Source organism: Scaptodrosophila lebanonensis, unplaced genomic scaffold, assembly GCF_003285725.1.
Source record: "Scaptodrosophila lebanonensis strain 11010-0011.00,11010-0021.00 unplaced genomic scaffold, SlebRS2 tig00000080-arrow-pilon, whole genome shotgun sequence".
Classification (NCBI taxonomy): Eukaryota; Metazoa; Arthropoda; class Insecta; order Diptera; family Drosophilidae; genus Scaptodrosophila; species Scaptodrosophila lebanonensis.
The window spans coordinates 3,022,263-3,046,810 of record NW_022060561.1 but is presented as its reverse complement, the minus strand read 5'-3'; the positions used below and the strand labels follow the sequence as shown (position 1 = coordinate 3,046,810).

The 24,548-nt window shown below is 34.6% G+C and overlaps 1 protein-coding gene and 1 long non-coding RNA gene across 2 annotated transcripts; both read right to left on the bottom strand.

Annotated features, from left to right (window-relative positions):
• Positions 1-1,314: 1,314 nt before the first annotated feature.
• Positions 1,315-22,808, bottom strand: LOC115625756 (cAMP-dependent protein kinase catalytic subunit 1). Its single transcript, XM_030520913.1, has 2 exons — positions 21,045-22,808; positions 1,315-3,106 (listed from the first exon to the last, which is right to left on the bottom strand). The coding sequence occupies exon 1, from the start codon at positions 22,372-22,374 to the stop codon at positions 21,313-21,315; it is 1,062 nt and encodes a 353-aa protein (XP_030376773.1). The 5' UTR covers positions 22,375-22,808; the 3' UTR covers positions 1,315-3,106; positions 21,045-21,312.
• A 245-nt stretch (positions 22,809-23,053) lies between these two features.
• On the bottom strand, positions 23,054-24,422 carry LOC115625757. Its single transcript, XR_003995549.1, has 2 exons — positions 24,234-24,422; positions 23,054-23,094 (listed from the first exon to the last, which is right to left on the bottom strand). It is a non-coding gene; the product is annotated as an uncharacterized LOC115625757 (long non-coding RNA).
• Between the last annotated feature and the right edge of the window lie 126 nt (positions 24,423-24,548).

Sequence of the window (24,548 nt, the reverse complement as noted above, 5' to 3'; positions counted from 1 at the left end):
TCAGGTTTGATTCAAGTTAGCTAACGGGGATGGTAGTGAGTTGTAGAGAATTCCCTTGAATTTCCACTTTCCCCAACTAGTTCCTTTTATTCAGCGCATTCCTTTCAGTTAACGTTCTTGGCTTAGAAAGGGTTGATCGTCTCCCAATAATAACGCACACACAATTTTTCATGTATATTTTTTAAGGATTTCAAATTCATTTTATTGGTTTTTTTGTCTGTTTTGTTTTTTGTTTTTTATTTGTTTCATTCTCCTCAATCTTTTCAAATCATCGTTACTTATAATTGTTTTTTTTCTTTGCAAATTTCTTCCTCTTTATTGTATGCTTGTTTGTTTTTGTTTTTTGTTGTTGTTTTTTTTTTAAAGATTACTCATCTTTGTTTTAAATATATATATGCACTTGCTATATAAACTTAATTGTAGAAACTAAATTAAATAATTTGAATTTTACTTTTCTTGTTTCTTTCTCTTTTTAATATGTATATATAATTATATATTTATAAATATATATATTTATATATATGTACCCCAAATTTTGCACGCACACACATGAAACAACAACAGAAAGTTTGTTTTTTAATTCCTACACAATGTTCGACATAAATGATTTGTTGTTTATGCAAATTGAATCGAAATGTTCAATAGATGGGGGCTTAACAAAAACTCTTTAATGAGCTCGAAAGAAATTATTATGAAATATAATATTTTACAAGAGTTGTGGAAATAATAAATATTAACGCATTGCTACAATTTACTTAATTTTAAAAGAAAACAATTGCACAAAAATGAACCAATCTGGTTTTAAAAAACACATTAATTTTGTTTAAAAATAAAACTGAATATATAAAATTGTTTCTAATGCATATATCGTCGCATATGCCAGCAAATAAATGTCTGTTGTTTTTATTTTCCATTTTTTCCAATGCATATTTATATTTGTTTATTATTAAATTGTTTGCTCAGACTACTACAGACTATTTATATGTTATGCGTGTAGGTTGAATTCTCATTTTTTATTTTTGTTTCTTCTTTTTTTAAATATAGATAACCTATATGGTTATTAATGCGCCTATAACGGTTGTGGCTGATGTATATATGCGTGTGTTAAAAATAAATCAAAATATTAATTAAACATATAGAAACAACGTCGTAATGTGATGTGAACAGTTCGTGGCTACGTTCCTTACTCAATTATTCATTTAAAATGTAGATTTGTAATGCCTATGTATGACTTTTTGTCGCAACTAGTTAGAAATTATTGTTTTTTCTTTTTGTTTTTTTTTTTTTTGTTTTTGTTAAATATAAACGAAATGATTAAAAAATAAACTTTATTTTTTCTACGCTCGTTTTGATTTGACTTCTCACAACATAACTTGAAAGGCCGGGCGTTTAAAATTAAATCAACAAAGATTTACAGGTAGTACAATTTTTAAACAAAATTATAAAACATTCAATTTCCAGGTGCGGCATTTCTGCCGACAATTTAAACAATAAATAATAATAGTATTTCCCATAACTTCTTCAGCGTATTTTTTTTTAAGTATTAAACTTAGTTGGCGCCTTTTTCTTTTTTGTTTTATTTGCACATGATTTGTTGGTATAATGCTTAATGTAAATATATATGTATATAGATTTTTGTTTGTTTGTTAATTACGCCTTTTATGTAATGCTAAATTTTTACGCTTTTTTTCCTTTACACACAAATTTCAGTTGGGGCTTCTTTATCCGAAAGTAAACATAGACGCTTGGTATTTTTATTTCATTAACAGCTACACATATTATTATTCTGGTTTGTTGTTTTTTCTGAATTCGGTTAGCTGGGGTAGTCCGTATTGAACGGACAAAAAAGCAAACAAACAGTTGAATGTGTGTAAGAGCATGAGTTTGGTGCGCCGACTTCTTGGTGCTACTGTTAAGTCGGATGCGGCGTGATGGCGATGATTGGTGATGTACTATAAGTATTAACCATAACACTTGCATATTCTTGGCTGCTGTCATCGCTGATTGTACAACTCTCTCTCTCACACACACACGCACGCATTCGCTCGCAGCCTAAAAAAGTGTGTACACACCTGCTTCGGTTCGGTTATTGCTGCACAATTAGGCATTGGAAATGCGCGTTGGCATCAAACAGTGTGTACACACCTGAATCTGTTTGGCTATTGCTGCACATACTGGTCAGTTCTACCAATTATTGTTTTTGTTTTAAATGTTACATCTTCTCCTGTTTTTTTTTTCTTTATCAAATTTTTTACTTATTGGGATTTTATGCTGCGCCTTTAATCGGTTGATTTTTTTGTTGTTGTTAATTGTTTATTAATATAACACATTGTTTTATCATATGATTTGTGTATTTGTGTTTTTCTTCTTCTTTGTTTTTTTTTCAAGCGCACTGTGTACGTAACGTTTTTTTACACATAATTTGTTTTTATTTTTAAATTTATAAATTAATAAAGCGTTTTATACTTTCACAAATGTTTTGTTGTTGCTGTTTAATGTTCTTTGCTGTCTGCTTGACTAACTGACTGACTGACTGACTAACTGACCGACTTACTTTTTGAAAAACCAATTTGTTTCTGCCCACTCTTCTGCTTCCTTTCTATTTCTGTTTATGTATCTTGTTCTGTTTGTTCCGTTTGCTTTGTTGGCTTTAGTTTTGACCCATTTTGCGGATTCGCTTTTCGCTTTCTTCATATATTCATTTTAAACTAAACTACGTTACAACTAAATACATATCTGTAGTCTCGTGGTTATATATACGCTATATGTATTGTAGTAATGAATGAATATTTTGTTTTCTTATCTTTTGTTTCCTCTATACGTGTACGTATGTATGTATGCAATAAATTGGTTTGCTTGTTTTGTTACTTGTTGCATTTCATCTATTAATTTAACGGCTTGTTTCTTCTTCTTCTCCACCTTCTCCTCCGGCTTCTTCTTCTTCTTCTGGTATTACATTTAGGCTCAAATTCTTTATCAATTGTATGTTGATTTGTGTTGGCTGCTGTTGAAGCTCACACGAAAGGCTGCTTCGGTTGAGGTTACGGTTTGGGAAGGACTTCATTAGTTTGGAGCTAAGAGAGATGATTCAGTTTTGGGCTTCGAGCTGCAAGTAAAAGATGGAAAATGTATTATTTAATAATGGATATTACAGTTATAGAGAATAGATTTTGCAACCAATATTTTGTGTATTGAAAGCAGGTTCTTAGTATCGGTTTAACTTTATAAGTGAAGTGATAATTAAATTAAATTATCCACGCTTAATACTTCTATACGGCAAGGGTCTTTGGTCAGCTTAAGATTTCTTAACAGATGGTTTTTTTCCTCCCCAATTTTCCAACAAATATGAGAAAAGTGCTAACAAACTCTATCTATAGGAAGGTTTTCGAAATCTAGTGCTGGCAATAAAATTAAATAAAACGAAGTTTTACGTCAGGTTTTAAGCTTTTTAATTATCTAAACTTCTTGATCTTCTTGAACTCTTAAATATAATTTTTTTTGCCAATTAATGATGGTTGTATGATATTAAACGGCATTTAATTTTTTTTTTTTTTTTTTTGAGTCAATGATCGACAGCTCTTATCATTTTATTCAATCTTCCTCATTTATAGCTAAAATAAAAGACTCTCGTCTCTCTAACTTCCTTTTATTTATTTGATTGGCTTTGGGTTTCTTCACTTTGTTTTAAACGTTTATGAACAGCCTTGGCGGCAGCCAAGTTTCTGCCAGTTAGTAAAAGTTTAAAAATCCACTTCCTACTTAGGTTAAAAACCTCGGCAACCTACTAAATATGTATGCATGCATAAAAATATTCAAATAAACCAGACGATAAAGCTCACACTGTATGACTCAGACGATTTCAGCTAGCAAGTTGTGGTCGAAACACGTGCTATGAGCGTTTTTCAAAACGCCAGGTCAAGGTCAATTCAGCACAAGCAATTATTTGGAACAATTGCGAAACAAACAAACATATTTAGCGATAATTATTGATTTCTTTTTATAAGGCAGTATTCGTTTCCAGTTTGTAAATATAATTGGATATAAGTATCTACAAAGCTATTAAGGAAAAACTGCTTAAATTGAGTAAATATATACTTATGAAGGAAACTGAGCGCAACGTCTTAAGGGAAAATGTGTTGGAATGAATCGAAAAGAATTAAGGCTATACTTCACAGGATTTTTTGTGTAGTCAGTCTTCAATATCTTTTGTGTTAAAGCAAGAATTATATTGAATATATCAGAAATAAGAAGCGATAAGTTTTGAAAGAGCTATATTTTGAGTAGAATGCGTACCTGGCTGGGTTGAAGGCAAGAAGGAGAGTTGTAAAACAATTGATTATTAATAATTTTAAATCATTTATTATTCATTTCTACTTAACCAAACAAATTTATTTTGCAAAATATTTTAAAGAAGATTTAAAAACTAAACAAACGGACAAACAAATGAAATGATTAACAGCACCTAATGGCTTTCTTTTAACTAAAAAGGTACTAATGGGCTGTGGAGGCGTGAAGGATAGGATTATGAAGTATTATGAACAGACCGGTAGCGCTAGGAAATACTTCAATATAAAGCAGATGTGTAAGAGGAGTTGGAGAACAGTTTATTTAGAATGAGAGCTTGTTAGTTATTAATTGATTTCAATTACTTATTTCTTTTCTTAAATAATTAACAGAGTTTACATAAAGCTCCCCACCCAGTTTTTCAAAGAATTTAATGAAGCAGATGTGTAAAAAGTAATAGAAAATATTTGGTTCATAATGAGAGTTTTTTAGTTTTTTGTTACTATCTCTTTATGCCTGTCTTTCTCAATACTTTTAAAGAGTTTTCTTTACAGTTCCACAAGAGAGCGAGCAATAATTAAATGTAGATTTCCAAAAACCATGACCTAGTCCCTTACACATAATAGTATCTTGATGCAGTTTCCTCACTCTCCACTATTCACATTCACTTTTCATTTGCACATTCAAAACCATTTTCCATGCGAAAAACTAAAACTAATCTGCTATAGATACGAACGAGTGTTGTGCCTTATCATAGTTTGGCGACATCGAGGTTGGGCTTATGACGTAAGCAAAGGCAGCATAGCAGCAAGGCAGCATAGCAGCAAGGCAGTATGGCAGCAGCGGCAGGGCAGTATAAACAGCGTGTTATATTAAATCTCTTACAAAAAACAAAACCATACGGCACAAACAGATAAAAGCAGACAACAACAACAACAACAACAGCAACTACAACATCAAATACTTTTAGTATTCTCAGCGAGTGTTTTATCGTTGAAACAAAAGCCGTTACTGGTCGGCGTCATCGCCTCACCCACGCACCCACCAACCAACCAACCAACCAGACAGTCAGCCAGCCAGCCAGCCACATAATACCACAACGATGAGAAGGTATAAAATATTTCATATACAAGTATACTACTACATATATTATACCTATTTTTGCGTGTGTAGCAGCCCATGGCCCATGGAGGGAGTATCAAGCAACAGAAAATTTGTATCTGCTGCTCAAATTACAACAAACTGGAGGGGCATTACGACTGTCCAGGTATGTATTGTACGTATATAAACGACTATCTATATACGAGTATGGCCAACTAAGTACAGGAAAAACTTTCACTTACACAAAAGTGGCCAACTGCGGTTGCCGGCCTTCAGATGCGCAGATGAATGGCGATATGCAACATAAGTACATACCTATACAAGTTTTTATTTCTTTTGGAAGTATTTGTGGTTGGCTTGAATGAAAAAGCATACAAAAAGTAAAACTGAATGGCTTGTGGGAAGTAGAGATGCGTAAAATAAAAATTTAATTTTATAGACGGCCATTATCTTTACAGTCACACCCGAAAATATTGTGCAAAACAAAAATGTATGCTAATGGACAATTATTTCGTTGCCTCAAACATTTCCCAACATTCTACCAATATATTTGTAGACTCTACATATTTACGATTATTTGAAATTAAGCTGCGAATGATATAAGCAAATATTACATACATAGAAGATGATGTCATCATCAGTAAAAACAAAATAAGATGTGAAGCACAAATGGTTGGCTTGCCTCCCAACTCTGTTGGGGCGCATCTAGGCATAAATAAGTGGAGATACGAGCATTATTGTAGCTTTGATGGGATTCTAATCTGCTTTTTCAATGCTCGTACAGTAGAAAAAGTATTTCTCCTCTTCTCAGAGGATTATCGAAAAGAAAGCGGGCAAGTATTATAATCCAGAAGTGGAATATATTGAGTCATTATTTTTGTGTATTTGTTGGCTTGTTTGTGGTTCGCTGAATGAATCAGAGTTTTATTTGGATAAAATGTCTGGTATTTGGTATTTGTAATAAATTGATGAACAATATTTTGAGAGTGATAGTAAATATTTACAAGGAAAGTTACCTTGCAACAACAACTACAAACGCAGCAGAAAACTATTTTAAACGGCATCTAAAGTATACATAACAGTATTCCTTTCTATAGACCTAGGCTTGGCCACACACACAAGCCGCCAATACTTGCAAACATACATAGATCATGATCTGATGAGTGCTTATGTCGGAATAAATGGCAAGGAAGGAACGTAAATTGGAGAGGACTCCCCCCTTCAAGATGCTGGATAAAAAGAAAAATTGCAAGGCGTCGTTTGAAGCAACACAATAGGAAGCTGAATGGCATAGCTATGTATGATGATGATGATGGGGAGGTTTAGGAGGTAGATGCACACTTTCTGAAGCATGAAAGGTAAGGCAAAACTTCAAACTGCAAACCCTGCCATATTATATGTTGATTTTGCGCACAAAATATAAATATTCATATATGATGGCAGTCCGAAAAAAGTTTCCAATATCGACTTTGTAAATTGTTTGTTAAAACATAACTTTATTATCGATATGGAAATTTTTGGGGAAACACAATCAGAAAATCAAAGTTTGATTAATGTAGGAGCTGGGCTTTATGGCCCGTCTAGAAATATTTCAGGCTGTGCGACAGAATTATTATTAAATCAAGCTTAATCAACTTTTTTATGCTCTCATATCAATAACTGCTTAAATCAACCGCTGCAATCAATACAGAATTAAACAATATCCACAATATCCATTAAGTACCCACGCAGAGCCAAAAATAAGTTGCTTCAAAAAATGTTTGCCGCAATTTCGTAAGAATTTTGTTTCGATTAAATCATTCTTTGCTAATAATAGTCAGTTATTAAAATAGCAATTCCCAAAATGATTCCTTCCAAGATTTCTAGGTAAGTGACGATGGTAAAGTTGTTACACATGAATAGAAGAAGCACAAGTTGATTATTTACTTATTTTCTTATGTTCCAATGCTTTATAGGGGTTTTTTAAGAACAGCGAATAAGATCTTCTTAATCTCAATTTAAATGCCTTAATTATAGATTCTAGCCAAAAGTTGATAAGCTCTTACATAAATCCATACTTTGGCGACGAATTGACGCTTCATATCGTGTATGTAATAGTGATAGTCTCCATCATCTTTATTTAATTATCAATTGAATATATTTGAGACAAACAGTATTGGTTTCATTTCTTGTGGTTGTTGTTGCTGTGGTTCCTTGCATAACCTTGAGACAAAATCACTCACATTTTCCTCACCTTGATACACATTTATGTGCTTATTGCTTTATCAAAAATGCCATGAGCTCACATAAGTTGTCCACTAATTAGCTGCCTGCCTGCCATACTGCCTGTCAACGTATCCGACACACACACACACATGAATATGTAAATAAGTACACATACTATAGTAGTAGTAGATATAGGTATGTTTAAATAACTTAAGTCGCAGACTTCGTGCTCAGAAAGCAACCGAAAAGCCATTTGGCTTTTAGTAGTTGCGTTTATTTGCCTTTTTGTGAATTCTTAAAAAGGCCACATGGCAAATGGGCGACTATAGACCGATTCTGTCTGTCTGTCCACCGCCCGCCCACATATCCGCCCACATAGTGTGCATAGTTTATGAACCGCAGACACACTGCATTTTAAAAGTGCGTAATTACCGACAGGGGAAATTCAACAACTGCCGATACTCGTATAGAGAAACTATAAATAAAATGTTTATAATTTCACGACGCGCTTCAGTGTTTGTACGAGTATGTCGAACTATTTTTAAAATCGCCCATACATTCTACTATATGGATAATCAATATATAAATAATTAAACAAGGCAAAACGATGTCACGCCACAGACAGCAAGACAAATAAAAGAAGAACAGATGAACAGAAAGGGCGGACAGACGAGCAAACATAACGCCATTTTATTTATGCCTTACAATTAAAAGTCAACAACACATATACACGTACACATATTTATAGACAGACTGTTGGATGGTCAGTTGCGGGGACACTTGCTGTCAAAAATAGTTTGCAAATTGTCAACAACAACAATAACAACAACAACAAGAGCAACACAGGCAACAACAGGCGAATTTCTTTTCATTCCATTTCATTTTCATAATATTTGCTTCTATAAATTTTTTTCTTAAATGCCTGTCCACTCATCTCTACGTGCTGTTGATTTATGAAAATCATTTATATTTTTTCTTCAACTCCCCCCTCCCTCCCCCTCCTGCTCTACTCACCTTTTTATATATCTGTCTCTCTAACATGCTGCACAACATTTTCGCACTTGACAGCCTTCGGGGGGTTTTTGGGTAAATCTGTCTGTATATTTCTTTGCTAACACGGAGGGGTGAGAGAGGCAGCTCTCAGCATAGCTTATAAAATTTAATTTAAATAAATAAATATATTTTTTCACAATTTTTAAACGTGCACAGCATTTTCGATTCGTTTAAATACTATGTTGAATCATTTGTATGTATACATTTGGGCCCTGGTGGCAACATTTTTGTCATTGCGTGGAGGTCAAATGTGTATCGGGTTGGAATAATAACAGCTGCAGCCGAAAATGGGACATGAAGGAATAATAAGAGGGACAAAAAAGAGGAAGAGCAAGTGGGGAAATGTATTTGAAAATAAATTGTATAATTACTATAAACTGTTAACCTTTATCCAACAACTTAATATGTATTCTGATAATTTTCCACCTGGCGTGTGTTAAATATTGAATGAAAATGTGTGTACTCGAAGGGTTAAAAGTTCCATTAGAAAATGTAAACGCTAGAATAATCTGTCTGACTATCCGTCTGTTCTTGATGTTCGAACCTTTAAACCATAGTTGTTAGGGACATCGAACTTGGTAGATAGATTTGTTTTAGAGCAGCGAAACTACATTTTTTGTTTATTAAGATATCGTAACTAAATGTTGTACTTATTATTCAATCTAAGTAATAGAAGAATTGATAATAAAATATTTATAAATACATAATTTCTACAAAATTTAAAAAATTCTTCTGTATTGTATTCTTTATTCAGAATAATTTTTATTAAAATATATTAATTTCGGAAAGGATTTTCTGGTACTTTAAGTGTACTGCTCTGGCAATGCTGGAGTTGAACATAATTGCAAAGGACTTAGGAAACTTATTTGTTATTTCCGAGAAATTATCGAAATAGTTTAATTGTTAAATTATATGTAAAATGTTTAAGAGGCAAGGACTAAAGAGAAAAAACTTATTGAACAAATTAAGACTTTAAAATTTAAAAAATATATAAGTAAAACGAACTCTAAAATCTCCCAAACACAATAAACCATACAATGCTAATTTATTATTAGTCTTAAAAAATCAATACATGAGTAATTCAGGCAACTTTTTATAAATAAAAAGAAAATGCTGAACATGTAGTCAGTTTGAAAATTCTTGTATCATAAACTTTTTACAGAACTCAAAACAAGTGAAGATATTAACATTTCAGAGATGCTTTCACAGACATTGCAGCGTAGGGGTTTTAATTTTTAATGTCTGTCACAGGTTCATCAAAAGCTTTTGCCTTTTGTCTCGCTTTTAATAAACCCCCAAACTACAAGTTGAACAAACGAGAAGAGAGAAAAGGAAATCTGCAATTTAAAATTAACTTTGCTTCTTTGTTATTTGTTTGTTTACTCGCCCGCTTTCTTCTCATCTCGTACTCAATATGCAGAAGTCGAACACTTTGAACTTTTAACTTTTTTAATAACAAAACAAATGCGGCTTGGCAACAATTGGCATGCCAATTATACGATGCTTTCTTCGCAACTTTTCCCCGCTCGTATCCCTCCTCCAAGTACGTATCTGTAATGTCAATAAACTTTTTGGCTTAGAAATCAAATCAATTTCTGTGCCAAAATGATGGGAAATTCAGGTGAGCGTGTGTGTGTGTGTGTGTGTGTGAAACTAACAAGAAAAATCGAATCGATTTATGTGACAGGAACTACGTCGTGGATGAGTGCGACGACAACTGCCCACGAGACAAATCAATTAAAATTTTGAATTTCATTTTACATTTTTGTTTTTCCGTTTCCGTTTCTGTTTTTCTTATTTTCCACCAGCAGAGAAAATGTCAAATAAATACAATTCTGCTCGCCAATGTCAGCAACGTTGCCGGCTGAGTTCATGCTGTGGAGTGGAAATGAACAGGAAACGGCCAAGAAGTGGGGGAGGGGGGAGGGGATAGTAGAGAAGAGCAGCGCATGAATTAAAGGCAAATTTCAATTTTTGTCACGACATTGTCTGATGTTATTGCCGTTGTTCTTGTTGTTGTTGCAACAAAATTAACTACGAAAGCAATTAAAGACTAAGAGCGAACGGGCAGGCTGACTGCCCAAAGGCGCAGGGTCAGGGGCTGGCGCTGGGGCTGGGGCAGAGGACACGAATCCTCTTTGCGCGCGCATGCAGGCAATTAACGTTACACACAGACGCACTCAACACTCGCACACACACACAGACAGACATACACACAAAGGACGAGAGAGAGAAAGAGAGAGCGACACGTGCTGCGTTGCCGGCGGCAAGTTGGCGAACAATTTGTGCGCTGCAATAAAATAAAATTACAATTTTTTAACAACTACAAGCAAAGTAACAACTTCAAGTGAGAAGCGCACAGGCAAGGCAGCAGGCAACCCCCTTCCTTCCCTCCACACCCCCCTTCAACCATCCCCCTTTCTTCCACTCCCGCATATACAAGAGCATGTTCTGAACCAAGGGCTTAAGAGGCAACGTCATCAGCGCATCACTTTCCTGGTAATTATGATAAGGCAGTAATTACATTTATCTGTTACCGAGCGCACAAAAAGGAAAAATAATAAATTAAAAAAAAAAAAACAACTAAAAGGAAAGGAAACTCATTTCCAGTAAAGTATTAATCAGGCAACATACAACATTGCGTATGCGTAATATCCATGTTTTATATTACGTATACGCCACACCATCGCAAGGGAATAAATTGATTTGAGAAACACGTAGAAAGGACAGACAGACAGCGACAGAGAGAGAGAGAGAGAGAGAGAGAGAGAGAGAGAGGGAAACAAATAAGCAATTAAATGTATGCATGAATTGGTGATTTACTCAAAGCCTTGGGTGCAAATAATTCGTTAATGTAGAATGCGTGGAATGTACGAGTTGTTCGAGTAATTAGAAAAGCATTCATAATACATATTCAATTAAATTGAACATAAAAATGCTGATTAAATGGTTAAATGCGAGCATATTTAACTTTAATCTGTCACTATTCTAAAAAGATTGGTTAGAATTGAAAGGTTCTATAAAGTTTGTTTACAAACTGGTGGCTAGAGATTAAAAGAGCTTCATCTTTAAGCAGCTAGCATACGTTTCAAATAAAAGCAACTAATGAGCGAACGTTTGTTAGGGAAATCAGTGCTGGGCTTATGGAAGATTTGAAAGGTTTGAAAAATTTCGTACGAGTAGGTAGTTAGTTACTTAGAGCTGAAGCTGAGCATTATTTTAAAAAGTTACCTCTTACTCCCGTCATTTATAGCAAACATTTAACTTGTGGAACAGCAAATACATAAATTGACTAAAGAAGAAAAGTCTCTTTAAAAGTGTCAGCACCAATTGCCGGTACCTTAGAATATACATATATGATATAGATTTAATTACATCGCAAATAACAAACAATATAGCACATTTGTTTCATCACCAACTTTAACATTTTCGAACAATTTATTTTTTATTTGTTCAATTACTAAGCAAATGACATATCTACCAGAATTATCTATAAGACACAGTATAGTGCAGAGACTCATTACCTAAATTTACATATATATGAACAATTAAAAAAGAAAAATAAATCAAGTAGGAGACTTGAAGTCCAACTTTTTAAGACAATTCTATATAAATATGCTTTCCATATATGATTAATTTGTCCTATCCACCAAAATGCTGAAGTGTCAATAAGGCGATAGATTTATTTTCAAATAATTTATCGTGACGGTGATTTATGAGCAAAACTTTACAGATAAAGTTATAAAACTGTATTCAACAAACAAATAAGGTTCAAGGGCAATTTACAAAATACATACTTGTATAACAAAAAAAAAAAAAAAAAAAAAAAAGCTACGCATCAAAGAAAACATTTAGATTTAGAATATATCTATTTTAGTAAATTATTAAAACTTGTTTTTATGGTAGTTATGGGCATGCCATCACCTTCAATTCAATTAACTTGTTATTATACCTTATATTGTTGATTTATATGCCACTTGGAAGAGAGAAAGAGTAATCAAAATCCTACTAAGTACAAATGATGTAGTGTGCTCAGAAGAGTGATGAATGCAATGATAAAAGTTTCGACTACATCATTAATAATTTAAGTTAAATAACCAAGTTTTTCTTTGTGTAACATTGATGGCAGTTCTGTATTCAATTAGAGCTTAGAGTGCTATTCAATATTAGGTCAGAAAGTAGCATTACTTTTGGAAATTACTTGACACTTTGAATATTTAGTATCAATGTTTAATTACAGCTTCATTCCTTGAATCTTTCAAACTTTGCTTGCTAACGAACTCATTATGGTTCTAACCTAAATGCATTCACAATTATAAACTGCCCACAACTTTGCATATTCTGAAAACTTTCTACATATGCAAATATTTAAAATATATATAAAAGTGATAAAGAGGGTTTTTTTTATTTTGTATCTCACAGCACGGCATAAACTATAAACCATAACTATCATTAATGCATTTAAAACTTTGAAAGGACTGTTGCGTTTAACTTTAAACGTTTAAATAAAAAATGCAATTAAGTTGAATGAAAAAGTTGTTTGCCCACCATCCGGCGCTGGTTTATCAACAAAATCATTAAAACTTATTGAAGCCAACAACTAAAAAAAAGGAGGAGGGGGAGGCATGCAAAAGAGGAGATAACCATGAAAGCAACAAACAGGCCAACAGGCAAATAAAAGACATTTATTACACACAATTATGCAGAACGGGCCAACAAACTTATGCGGGTCGGCCAGAACTCTCTCAGGCTTATGCTTTTGTTTAGTCGTAGTTGGCGGCGTGTGATTTCTTGTTAATTTGTTTATAACTAAATGGGTTAAGAATATGCACCCCAACCCAACAGCCAGAATGTAAATGTGAATGGGAATGAGAATTGTAATTAGAACTAGAACGAATCGACGACCCGCTGGCACACTTTATTGTTCGCTTCTTTCTTCTTCTTTTTTGTGCTCTTTTTTTTTATATCATGCACACAATATTTGCTGATAAGCATAATATTAAAAAAAAGAGCAGGTCATGCAAATTTTATTGACTGACTGACAGCCTGACATACAATTACATTTATACAGCGTGCTTCTAATTTAATTTGATAAAAAATGACGACTTGCTCTTCTCACCCTCCCGCCCTACTCCTAACATTCCGATTGCTCACAAATTCAATTCAAACAGCATGTAATCAATAATAATTTGTTGTTGGGGCAACGACTTCATGCTATACAATATATATGTGTGTATGTATGTACTTGTATATATGTACACGTTTAGTTATTCAGGTGCCCTGGCAGCAAATTAATTGAATATGTATATATATGTATACTATATATATAATTTTTTGTACCCCTTCGTGTTACCCTTACACAAAACACTGCACGCAGGTTCGAAGTATTGATTAATTATCTACTGGCTGCGTTTTTTCGTCTGCCGGCATTTCCACGTGCGCCTTTGTGAGGTACAATATAAGTTCTAGTTATATAAATATATTAATTAAATATGTTTCGAGTAGAAATGGGCTCGATCTATAATTACTTTGACATTGAAATTCAACTCAAAGCTAATAAAGCTCATTATGCTTGAACGACAAAAAGAAAATGTGGAGAGGGGAATCAATAAATAACTTTTCACACTCCATTTGCAGCTCAGGTTACTATAAAGTGATTAATTGTGCTTAAGTGGGACATAAGCTTATTGGTAATACAACTATATGTAAGTATGAATATTGAAATCATAGATTCAATAATCAAAATGTTGATTGAAAATTATTATATAGAATGTAGCTCATATTGTATATGAAAGAGATTAAAATTAATATTTATTATTTAAGCAAATAATTTGCACCCAAATTTTGTGTAAGCCCCGAAGTAAAGAAAGTAAAACAACTGTTCGCATTTCTCACGTATGACGAGTATTCCAGAATCCTACAATCAGCCCAAAATGGATTGCTGTCCGAACTATAAAGAAAGTTGTTGTAGAACAGATTGGTAGCAGTCTGTTGTCATAAAAGAAAGGCATTTAATAATTGATATTCATAAAATATGTATAACAGCAGCAGGAGCAGCAACTTAATTGCACTTTTCTAAGCTAACTGGCAAGTTGACGACAATATTTGAAAACAAGCCTTGTTTTTAATGCAAAAATTTGTAGTTCCCACTGCATTCAGCCCCCACTTAGCTTGGCTGTGGAATTCAGAAACCCAACTCAAATTTCAAATCCATTAAGCTCGCAAATTCTGAATGAAAATTGCATGACGTTGTGAACTCAAAGCAGCAGACAAAGCAGGGAAAAAGCGAGACTGGGAGTGGGAGTGGGAGAGGGCGAATGGGGGTGGCAGTGTGAGAGTGAGAATAAAAAATTAGCCATTTATCCCTCACAAAAGCCCATGCAAGATACACACACAACCGAAAAAGAGAGAAAAAGATCCAACAACAGCAACAGACAACAGGCAACAAAAACAAACAGCGGCTACAAAATTTTAAGCAAAGGCAGAACGCAAAACGTCGGATGAGAATAATTGCAAAGTGAACAATAAAAAACATGTAAACGGGCAAAAAATGCGATACACACACACACACACACATGCATATGTACATATGCACGTACATACATATCTATAAAAAGAGACGCAACATGGCGACGACAATAACAGCAATAGCAACAACAATAACGTAAACGTTAACGACGACGTGTGCGTTATTTAAATGATTTTGCTCAATAATGTTGTTCTTGTTGTTGGCTCAATTTAAATTTGTTGCCGCCACTGCCTAACCACCATTCAGGAGACAAAAACTCGTTTGTATAGTATGACAACAGCAACAACAACAACAAAAACCACAAAAAAGTTTGCAAAAAAGAAAATGAGAAGCAACGGCAGAAAAAACGTCATTTAATTTATTCTCATTGCGTTTGAAAACGAAAATAAAACTGTTTTGTTATTGTAGCTGTTTTTGATGTTGTTGATGTTGCTGTTGCCGCTGCCTTTTGTTGCTGTTGCTCATTCGTTTGCTCGTTGTTTGTGTGTTTGTTTATATTCGACTGCGTTGCTCATACGCCTCGTTGTCCAAAACGCACAGCGATGTCGACGCTGCTGTTGCACGTTTAGAATTATTGATGATTTCTTCTGCTTCTTCTTGCTTTTTGCTTTGTCTGCCTGACTGCATTTGTTGCTTTTAATTATTGCCAATGTTTGTTGTTTTTGTTGCTCTTGCTGTTGTTTCGACTGCTAAAATATAAAGTTTGTTTGTTTTTGTTGCTTCTCTGTGCGTGTTTGCAAGTTTATTTGAGGGCACTGTTACAAGGCTGCCCGCCTCCGCCTCTGCCACAGCCACAACCACTGCCACTGTCTACCACTGCCACCCGAACAAGTGAACCACCTTCTGGGCAACCAGTTGTACAATGGCATAAAAGGCCTCTATTTTCAGCAGAACTAGTAATTTTGATTCTCATTAATTTTAAATAAGAAAACATATAAGCTAACAAGCTTGAATCTGCAGCATAATAACAAAAAAGTAGCCACTAAATACAATGCATAAATAATTATTATTATTATTATTATTTGATTATAAGTTTTTATTAGATTTATTAAATTTTTTATTATATATATTTATATTTTTTATTTTTTGTAGTAATTTAATTAAATTATTTCTATATTATTATCGTTTGTTAATTGTTTATTTAATTTCAGTATGAATTTTCTTTATTGTTGATATTTTTTTTTTACTATTTTTAGTTTATAAATAATAATTGTTCATTTCTATATTATTTATGTAACTTTGTTTATAATTAAACTTGTAAAAATTTATTTGTATTATTATTTAACATTATTTTGTAAGTTTTATTTATTAAATCTTGATTTTATTTTTAAAACTATGATAAAACATCTGCGCTGTGCTCTTGAATTCAAGCTAGCGCTTTGATCAGAATGTCTGCATTTTGTACCACTGTGCATTGACCAGACTAGACAATTTCTAAACGCGTTGGAAGTTGCATTTTGCGTGAGTTTCAGTCGCAGTTCTTGTTTTTTGTTTTTATCGTTCGCAGCTATTTCTAAACTTGGTCTAGGTGCTTATTGGAGCGCTACAAATATGTGTGCGACAAGTGTGTTGGTAGACTTTAAACAAGTTTTACGCACACATTTCTGACAAGTGACTTAAAACATAAAAAACTTGAAGTTGCCGAGCATTCGAGCTGCTAACTTTTAATATTTCGCACTCAAAGTTTAATCATCAACTGCAGAAATCAAATACAAACATACATATCTATGTTTTTAGGTTTGTGGAAAGTTTTATATTATGTTTGACCTGTTTGTCGAGCCATATGAAAATGGATATCTTTAGATGAATAGAATGATTGATATTGAAAGTGAGCAGAAAAAAACAATTTAATAAACTCGCTAAGCCGTTCAACATGCAGTGGAAAATCTATGTTTTATCCAGAAAGTGAAAATGTAATCTTTTAATAGTCGTAATTAATTTAAGTTGAACTAAAATGGGGCACAAAAAAAAAAAGGAAAAGGTGGGTCAGCTTTCCCCTGTTTTATCCGACGTTTCAAATGATTTCAAGTGCAGACATTTTTAATTCATTTAATCCAGGCAAGTGACATCAAACTGGTAAGGCTATATAATACAGTTTTCCACGAAAAGAATATAATAACTGAAGTCTGCCTATCAGTCTTCGAGTCGAGTGTATATACGAAGTGACAGCGAGCACACTTAGCTATACTATATATCTATATCTATGGCTTTGTCTATCATTTTTTATAAGTTTAAACCCACAAGGCTTTCGAACCATGTATACATAAGTGGTAGCTGCTAAAAGGTTTGGCCTACTGCCTAGTAGACTTAGTACCATGATTATATATACATCAGCATTATTATCATCATTACGATATGCGCTGGTCGTTGTTGATGATTGATGGACTTTTTTGGCAAGGAGGGCGACAATTTTCAAACAAATTGAACAAACATTAATTAGTGCCAATAAAATTGTAGACGACACACATGTCGCAACGGAAAATTCACAAAATATAGTACCAAATACGCATAAATACATGCAAACATTTATGTATGTATGTATATATATATGTGCTGTGCCTAGCATACAAATATTGGGCATTAGCAAAGGTCAAGCAAGGTCATGGTCAGCTAATGCTGCTTTGGCAGGCATATTTCTCATATTTTTTTTGGGGGGGGACAGAAGGTCGTTAGCAATGGCAGGCAGAGTCGCTCAGTTTCACACTTCCATGCCTCGCTCTCCCCCTCTTTCTTGTGCGCATTCATTCTTGTTTTATTATTTATGCTTTGTTGTTATTTAATGCGCTTTTCACACGCAGCAAAATTAGCTTTAACATTTTCCTGCCGTCTTTCCACACCTCCGGCAACATAGTTGTGGTGGCTTTTGTTTAGTTTTGTGGGCCAAAGTTGAGCACGGCTTCTAATTTATTTATTATTTAAATTAATTGCCAGCAAAATTACTAATTTTGACAACAACAAAAAACTGCAACACGCTAATGTTTACAAAACACGCTAAAAAATTGAAATGTTTGCCTATTTTTGTACAGCATTTGCAGATCTAATTTGTAAATGTTTGATAACAAAAAAGTACTCGTAATATTTCTTAGGAAAGGTAATACATATTCGTTGTATCTGCGGTGCTACGAGGGAGTTATTTAAACTGTTACGGAAAGGGATAAAATCACATAACTTGTTGATGGTTTGCAATTAGTTTGATTACAAATAACCTATGATATAATCTTCAAATTAAATCAGTTTTAAGGAACAAAAAAACATAGAAGGAGTTCATAAATTATTGATCGCATTGACGAATTGGCGCTGACCCTATTTACCAGATTTAACCACCTCCGATTATTTCCCTTTTGCAAACTTAAAAGCAATGGATTTTTGGTAAATGATTTGCCAACAATGAAGATATGGCTTCTGCGGTTGTTGGCTATTACTCTTTAGAAAATAAAAATTGCTCAAGCAAGTTGAAAAAGTGTGGGCGTGTAAGGATATTCATATTTCTGCTGCAATCATTCAAACCAAGGCAAAGGAAATAGCTGAGCAAGAGCAATATATATGTATATATGTAGGGAAATGACGCAAAGGACATAACATTGCATTCAAGCGTATGTATGTACATACATATATCTGGCAAAGCATCACCGGTAATCAATTCAACGAACAGCTTACTTTTATTCTGCGTGGTTGCAACCAGCCGGAAGACAATTACAATGCAGACGAGAACCGGATATTCACTGTATTCCAATACACTAGGTATATACGAGTATATATATATATATATATATATATATATATATATATATATATTTTTGATTGGATTGGATTAGATTTAAATTTGTTATAAATAGCGTTGTCTGCGACATTTACTGAAGAGTTGGCTGTTATGAATACAGTACTTAAAAGTTTTTAGGCCTGTCTGGAACATTTAATAAAAATGGAAACGATTCCATGATTAATTGAAACATTTCAGTGTAGTTCCCCACACAGTAATTTATAGATAACTTCAAGCTTTGTCCATAAAATTCGAAACTTTATTTGTTGCCTTCACAAAAAATCGATTTTTTTTGTATCGCTGTCTAACGTTTTAACATCGCGGCTGATTCATGGCTGATGTTAACATTCCGGGAAACTTATTAGATAGCCGGCTCCTCGCACTTGTACTAAATACAGAATCAAAACATCATCACACATATAGTACAATCACACATTTGTGTGATTCGGCAAGACAGCATTTTTCAGAAATAGCACGTAGTTAATTTTCTGGATAAACATGTGCCGAGCATGTGGATTGGACCTGCGAGTTTATTTGGAATGGAATGGAACGTCAACATTTCGATTTTGGGAATGGGGCAAGAAACGCGATTCATTTCTGACAGCTGCACACACTTCGGATGGGACTAATTAGAAACGAATGCTTGGCACGCAACTCAATTGACTGACTGAGAGACTGAATGATTGAATGACCGACTTATTCAACTGTCTAAAACAAATCCCTAACAGTAGGAACTTCATACATACTACATATATATATTTTTTGTGAATGCGAAGGCCGTAAAATAATTTGATGCAGCACCGAGTGGTGGCAAGTGGGGCACAAACAAAGCTAATCCACTCAGGCATATACAAACAAACACACACACATATATATATACATACACACTCCAATTGTCTAAACAACAATCAATCAACTTGGTTCGAAGCATCAATCAAATTGGAAAAAGTCATAACAAGCAGCAATAAACAACGAAAGCAAAAAACAAATGAAATACTTTACAAATGACATATACCGCCTTATATTCTATATAGATATCTACATACATACAAGTATATAGTAAATATATGTAAATTAAAAATATATATTTCGTCATATACTTGTATTTCAACAGAAAACGACGATAATTTGGTAAAGATTTAAAAAACTATTATCGGCTAAAATTAATCAATTAGAGCGCGTTTGTATATTATTTTCCATATTTTTCATAAATATTGTATATTGAAGAAATATTTCTTTACTTTTGAAAGAAACATTGGATTTCAAATGTATACAACAGACAGGAAAATAAGATAAAGAATATGTCTCTCCAATACCCAAACACTACAAGAGCCTACAAAAACTATATGTATGTATTAGGCTTTGCTTAAATAAAAATCGGGGGCTACCCGAAAAAATAGAAGATAAAGACAAATTATCAAATATCTGTATTAAAAAGACATTTCCCAAGAAACAGAAGTAACTTTTTCAATTTATTTGAAGTATTTGTTTTCAGAAATAAAATAAGTTTGTTTTAATTAGCTTTTGATGCACATAATTAAGATGAGTATGCATTTTAAATTTGCTGACTCCATCTATGATTGTTCAAAAGATATAGGCGTTCATACAGACAAACATTTGAGTTAAAGAAAATTTGACAGAAATTTGCCCTTTACAATTTTTAATGAAATAATATTTGGGACTCCACTGATTACAGGAAATGTTAAATATTGTAAAGAATAGTTAATTAAGAATTAAAAAACGCAGATTTGTTAATAGTTTTATGTTTTTTAAGCTTTACCTTTTCAGAAATTAATAAAAATGAGTAGAAACTGAAGCTGAAGAAACAAATGTTAATCAACTAATAGGTGTTATAGAAAAGAATAATTTTAAAATTTATTCAGAAAACTTTTTGGAAAAGTTTGCCCTTTTCGTAAAGAAAGACACTGAACCTATTGACCAGACTACAAACACCTGACCTAGATAAGATTTCAAAAAAAAAAAATATGTACTTGTATTTCAAATCGTCAAAAATGATACTTGTACTTTCCCGATTTTATGGTCATTGTGGATATGGTAAATTAAAATTATATACTATAGTATATTGTAGTATGTGGCTCTCGTTATACTTACAGTTATGTTTTATGTTGTGGGCAGCTTGTGAAAAATCCACGCCATGGTTTTTTATAGTTGTATACATATGTGCCGAGCTGGACATAGATATAGTAGTTGCTGTAGTTTTAGTAGTAGTTGTAGTTGTAGTAGTAAGTAGTAGACACATAGACGAGACGACGACGACAACAACAATTTGCATGTTGCTGCTGTATTTGCTGCTGTTTTGGCAGCATTTGCTGATTCTACTGCTGATCCGATATTGGCGGCGGCGACATGTGGGCATCTTCTAGAATTCAGCAAATTCCTTTGCGCACTTTTCAGTGCTGGAAATTCGCAACGCTTCCTCTTCGTAATCATCGAAATTGCTTGTATCACCGGGTCCTTTACACCGCGGTATGAAGGGCGCCTCGATTTTCTTTTGGAAGATCGCGATCCAGTCCGTCGAGGCGAACCATTTCTGATTCTTAATATCATTGACGCCCGCTTTCAGATTGCCATAGCGTTTGGTCAGATCGACTTGCAGCAGATTGCGCAACAGATCCTTCAGATCGGAGCCAAAGTGCGATGGGAAACGCACCTTGCCGGACACAATTTTCTCATAAATTTGTATGGGCTGATCCGCAAAGAAGGGCGGATAACCGGCGGCCATTTCATAAACCAGCACGCCCAGCGCCCACCAATCGACGGCCTTATTATAGCCCTTGGACAATATAATTTCGGGTGCCAGATATTCGGGCGTGCCACACAACGTCCAGGTGCGACCCTTGACCCGCTTGGCGAAGCCAAAATCGGTGACTTTTAGATAACCCTGCGAATCGATTAGCAGATTTTCGGGCTTCAGATCGCGATATATCAAGTCCAGATAATGAAGATACTCAAAGGCGAGCACTATTTGCGCTGCATAGAACCGAGAATGGGGCTCAGAGAAGCGACCGACCTTCCGCAGATGGGAGAACATCTCACCGCCGGGCACATACTCCAGCACCATGTACAGATTCGAGTTATCCTTGAAATGATAGCGTAGCGAGACAAGGAAGGGGAACTGTATAGCTTGCAGGATGCGTTTCTCGTTCAGCGTATGCTCCACCTGCTTCAGCTTAACGACCTTCTGCTTGTCGAGTATCTTCATGGCATAATAGTCTTTTGTTGGCTTGTGCTGAACGATCATGACACGACCAAAGGAGCCCGTGCCAAGGGTTTTGATGCGCTCGAAATCGTCGAGGGCGGCCGTATTGGTCGGATTGCGGCGCCATTTATCCTCGAACTCCTCCTTGGCCTGCTCCAGAAACTCCTTAACCGTTTCGGCGGCATCTACCTTCTTATTAGATGTGGTCGCGTTATTTCCCATTTTCGAGATGGTACCCGTAAGAGAGGACAGACGAAAGGTGGCGCTCGCTGTTACTTGCGCTTGGGGATTGCTGCCGCTGGCGGCGCCGCTGCGGTCCTCCTCGATGTTGGCGGGTGCTGTATCGGCGGTAGCTGTATGAGGGGCAGGACTTGTGGACTGTTGTGGTTGTTGTTGTTGGCCTGTTGGCGGCGTTATTTTGTGGCTGCTTGAGCGTACAGTCGTTAGCTTTTCCCCAGTCGTTGTTGTTGTCGCTGCGGAGGCGGCGGCTGCGCTGCTGCTGCTGCTAGCCTCCTGTCCTCCACCACCGCCTTCCTCCTCGTACGACGACTGCTGCTGTAGCTTCCCCTCGCTGCTGCCCCCCGATGTTGAACTATGGTGGGACTTTTTCTTTTTAAGAAATTGCAAAATGGATTTAGCTATTTTGACGAGTTTATTGACAACGTTGGGCAGGAAATTTTCGTTTCAGCGCTTTGCACACGACGTGCAACTCTTTTGTTTTGCTCCTTTTTGTGGCTGTTGCTTAACTTTTCTTATGTTGTGTTTTTTATAGTGGAAGCTGCTTTTTTCGACTTTATCTTTTAGGCGCGTTTTGTTGCTGTTTTGCTGGTTAACACTTTTTGCTTAAACTAGTTTTACACTTTAAGCTTAGACTAACATTTGGTTGTTTAACACTTTATTCTTTTTTTGTTGTTGTTATTATTAATTTATTTCTTTGTGAAGCTGCAAAAAGAATGCAAAGAAGACAACAAAAATTAGCATAACAATTAATTTTAATTAAAGTACAAAGTGCGTGCAATGCGATTTGGCACGCACTCAGTTGCTAGATTTTGAAATATAAAAATGTACATATGTATATTTTTATAATCTGACAACTTTTTTGCGTGTCAAATGCATTGAATTTGTTGTTCATTTAACTATATTTAATTAGACCACATATGTTTTACTAATTAGTTTACTTTGCGCCATTTTCTAATTACTTTGCATTTGTTTTATTTGCAGTTTCCATGTTCTTTGCTTTTGTAATTTATGTGTGTGCTTTTGCTTCTTCTGACACGACACAGCAATCAAACGAAATTCTGCACAAAACCTTTTAACTCAATAAACAAAATAATTTGCATTAATTAAGCAAAGAAAAAACAGGGTATAAAAAGAAAGAACGAATAATTCAAAGCCCAACTCGTTTTCAAAACGATCATCAGGCGCGCCGATCGTGTCAAGTGTCAAAACAGCTGATGGCTGCAATACTAGTGCGCACTCACTCGCACCCACAGTAAAGAAAAATAAAAAGACACACAAACACACGCACACACACAATTGTTGCTGTCTGTTACGCTCTTATTGGATTCTTGTTTATTTAATTTAAAGCTTGCAATTCTTTTCATAAATTATTAAAATTTTTGATTTGCCCACACGCACATATACATTCAAATTCAAATTCACATCGTTTGGTTTTGTTGCGCATTTTTGCTTTGCACTTGTGTTTCGCCGTTGCTTTTGCCTTTACATTTGCGAGCGTTTGTTTGTGTGTGTGTGTGCGTTTCTGGTTTGCTTTTTGCGTTTTGGTATACACTTCTTTACATTATGCTGTCTATGTCTGCTTTATAGTTCGGCGTTCGTTTTCGGCTGATTTACGCTTTTCGCATATATTTTAAATTAGTTAAATTGGCCTTTATTGCACGTTGAGCTAAATTTACATTATTAAATTTTATGGCTTTCTGCATAAAAATGATTTTGAACAAAAGCACACACACACACTCATGCATACATACACGCATACGCACACACAGATTGAATAATCGATTTTTTTTACACACTTCTTTTCCTTTTATTTGTTTGACTTTGCTCCGGGATTTTGTTACCTTTTTCAACTAATTACTATGTTTCTAGCAATTGTAAACACATTCAGAAATTTTGCAAATTGGTTGCATTGAATTTTCAATTTTTTTTAGATCTTATTTGCACTTAAGCTTTGTAGATTTTGCTTAGATTTTAAAATACCCGCATATACCGCCCGTTACCGAACCGTAAACTTCAACAGCCGACCGTTTAGTTCGACAGCAGTTTTAAGACAAAGAGCATCGTGTGTATTTTATCAAAACCATCGAATGGAATCCACATGTGTGGATGCGCAACTCGGCCAGAAATTGTGGCTACAAGAGGCAAGGTATGGCATT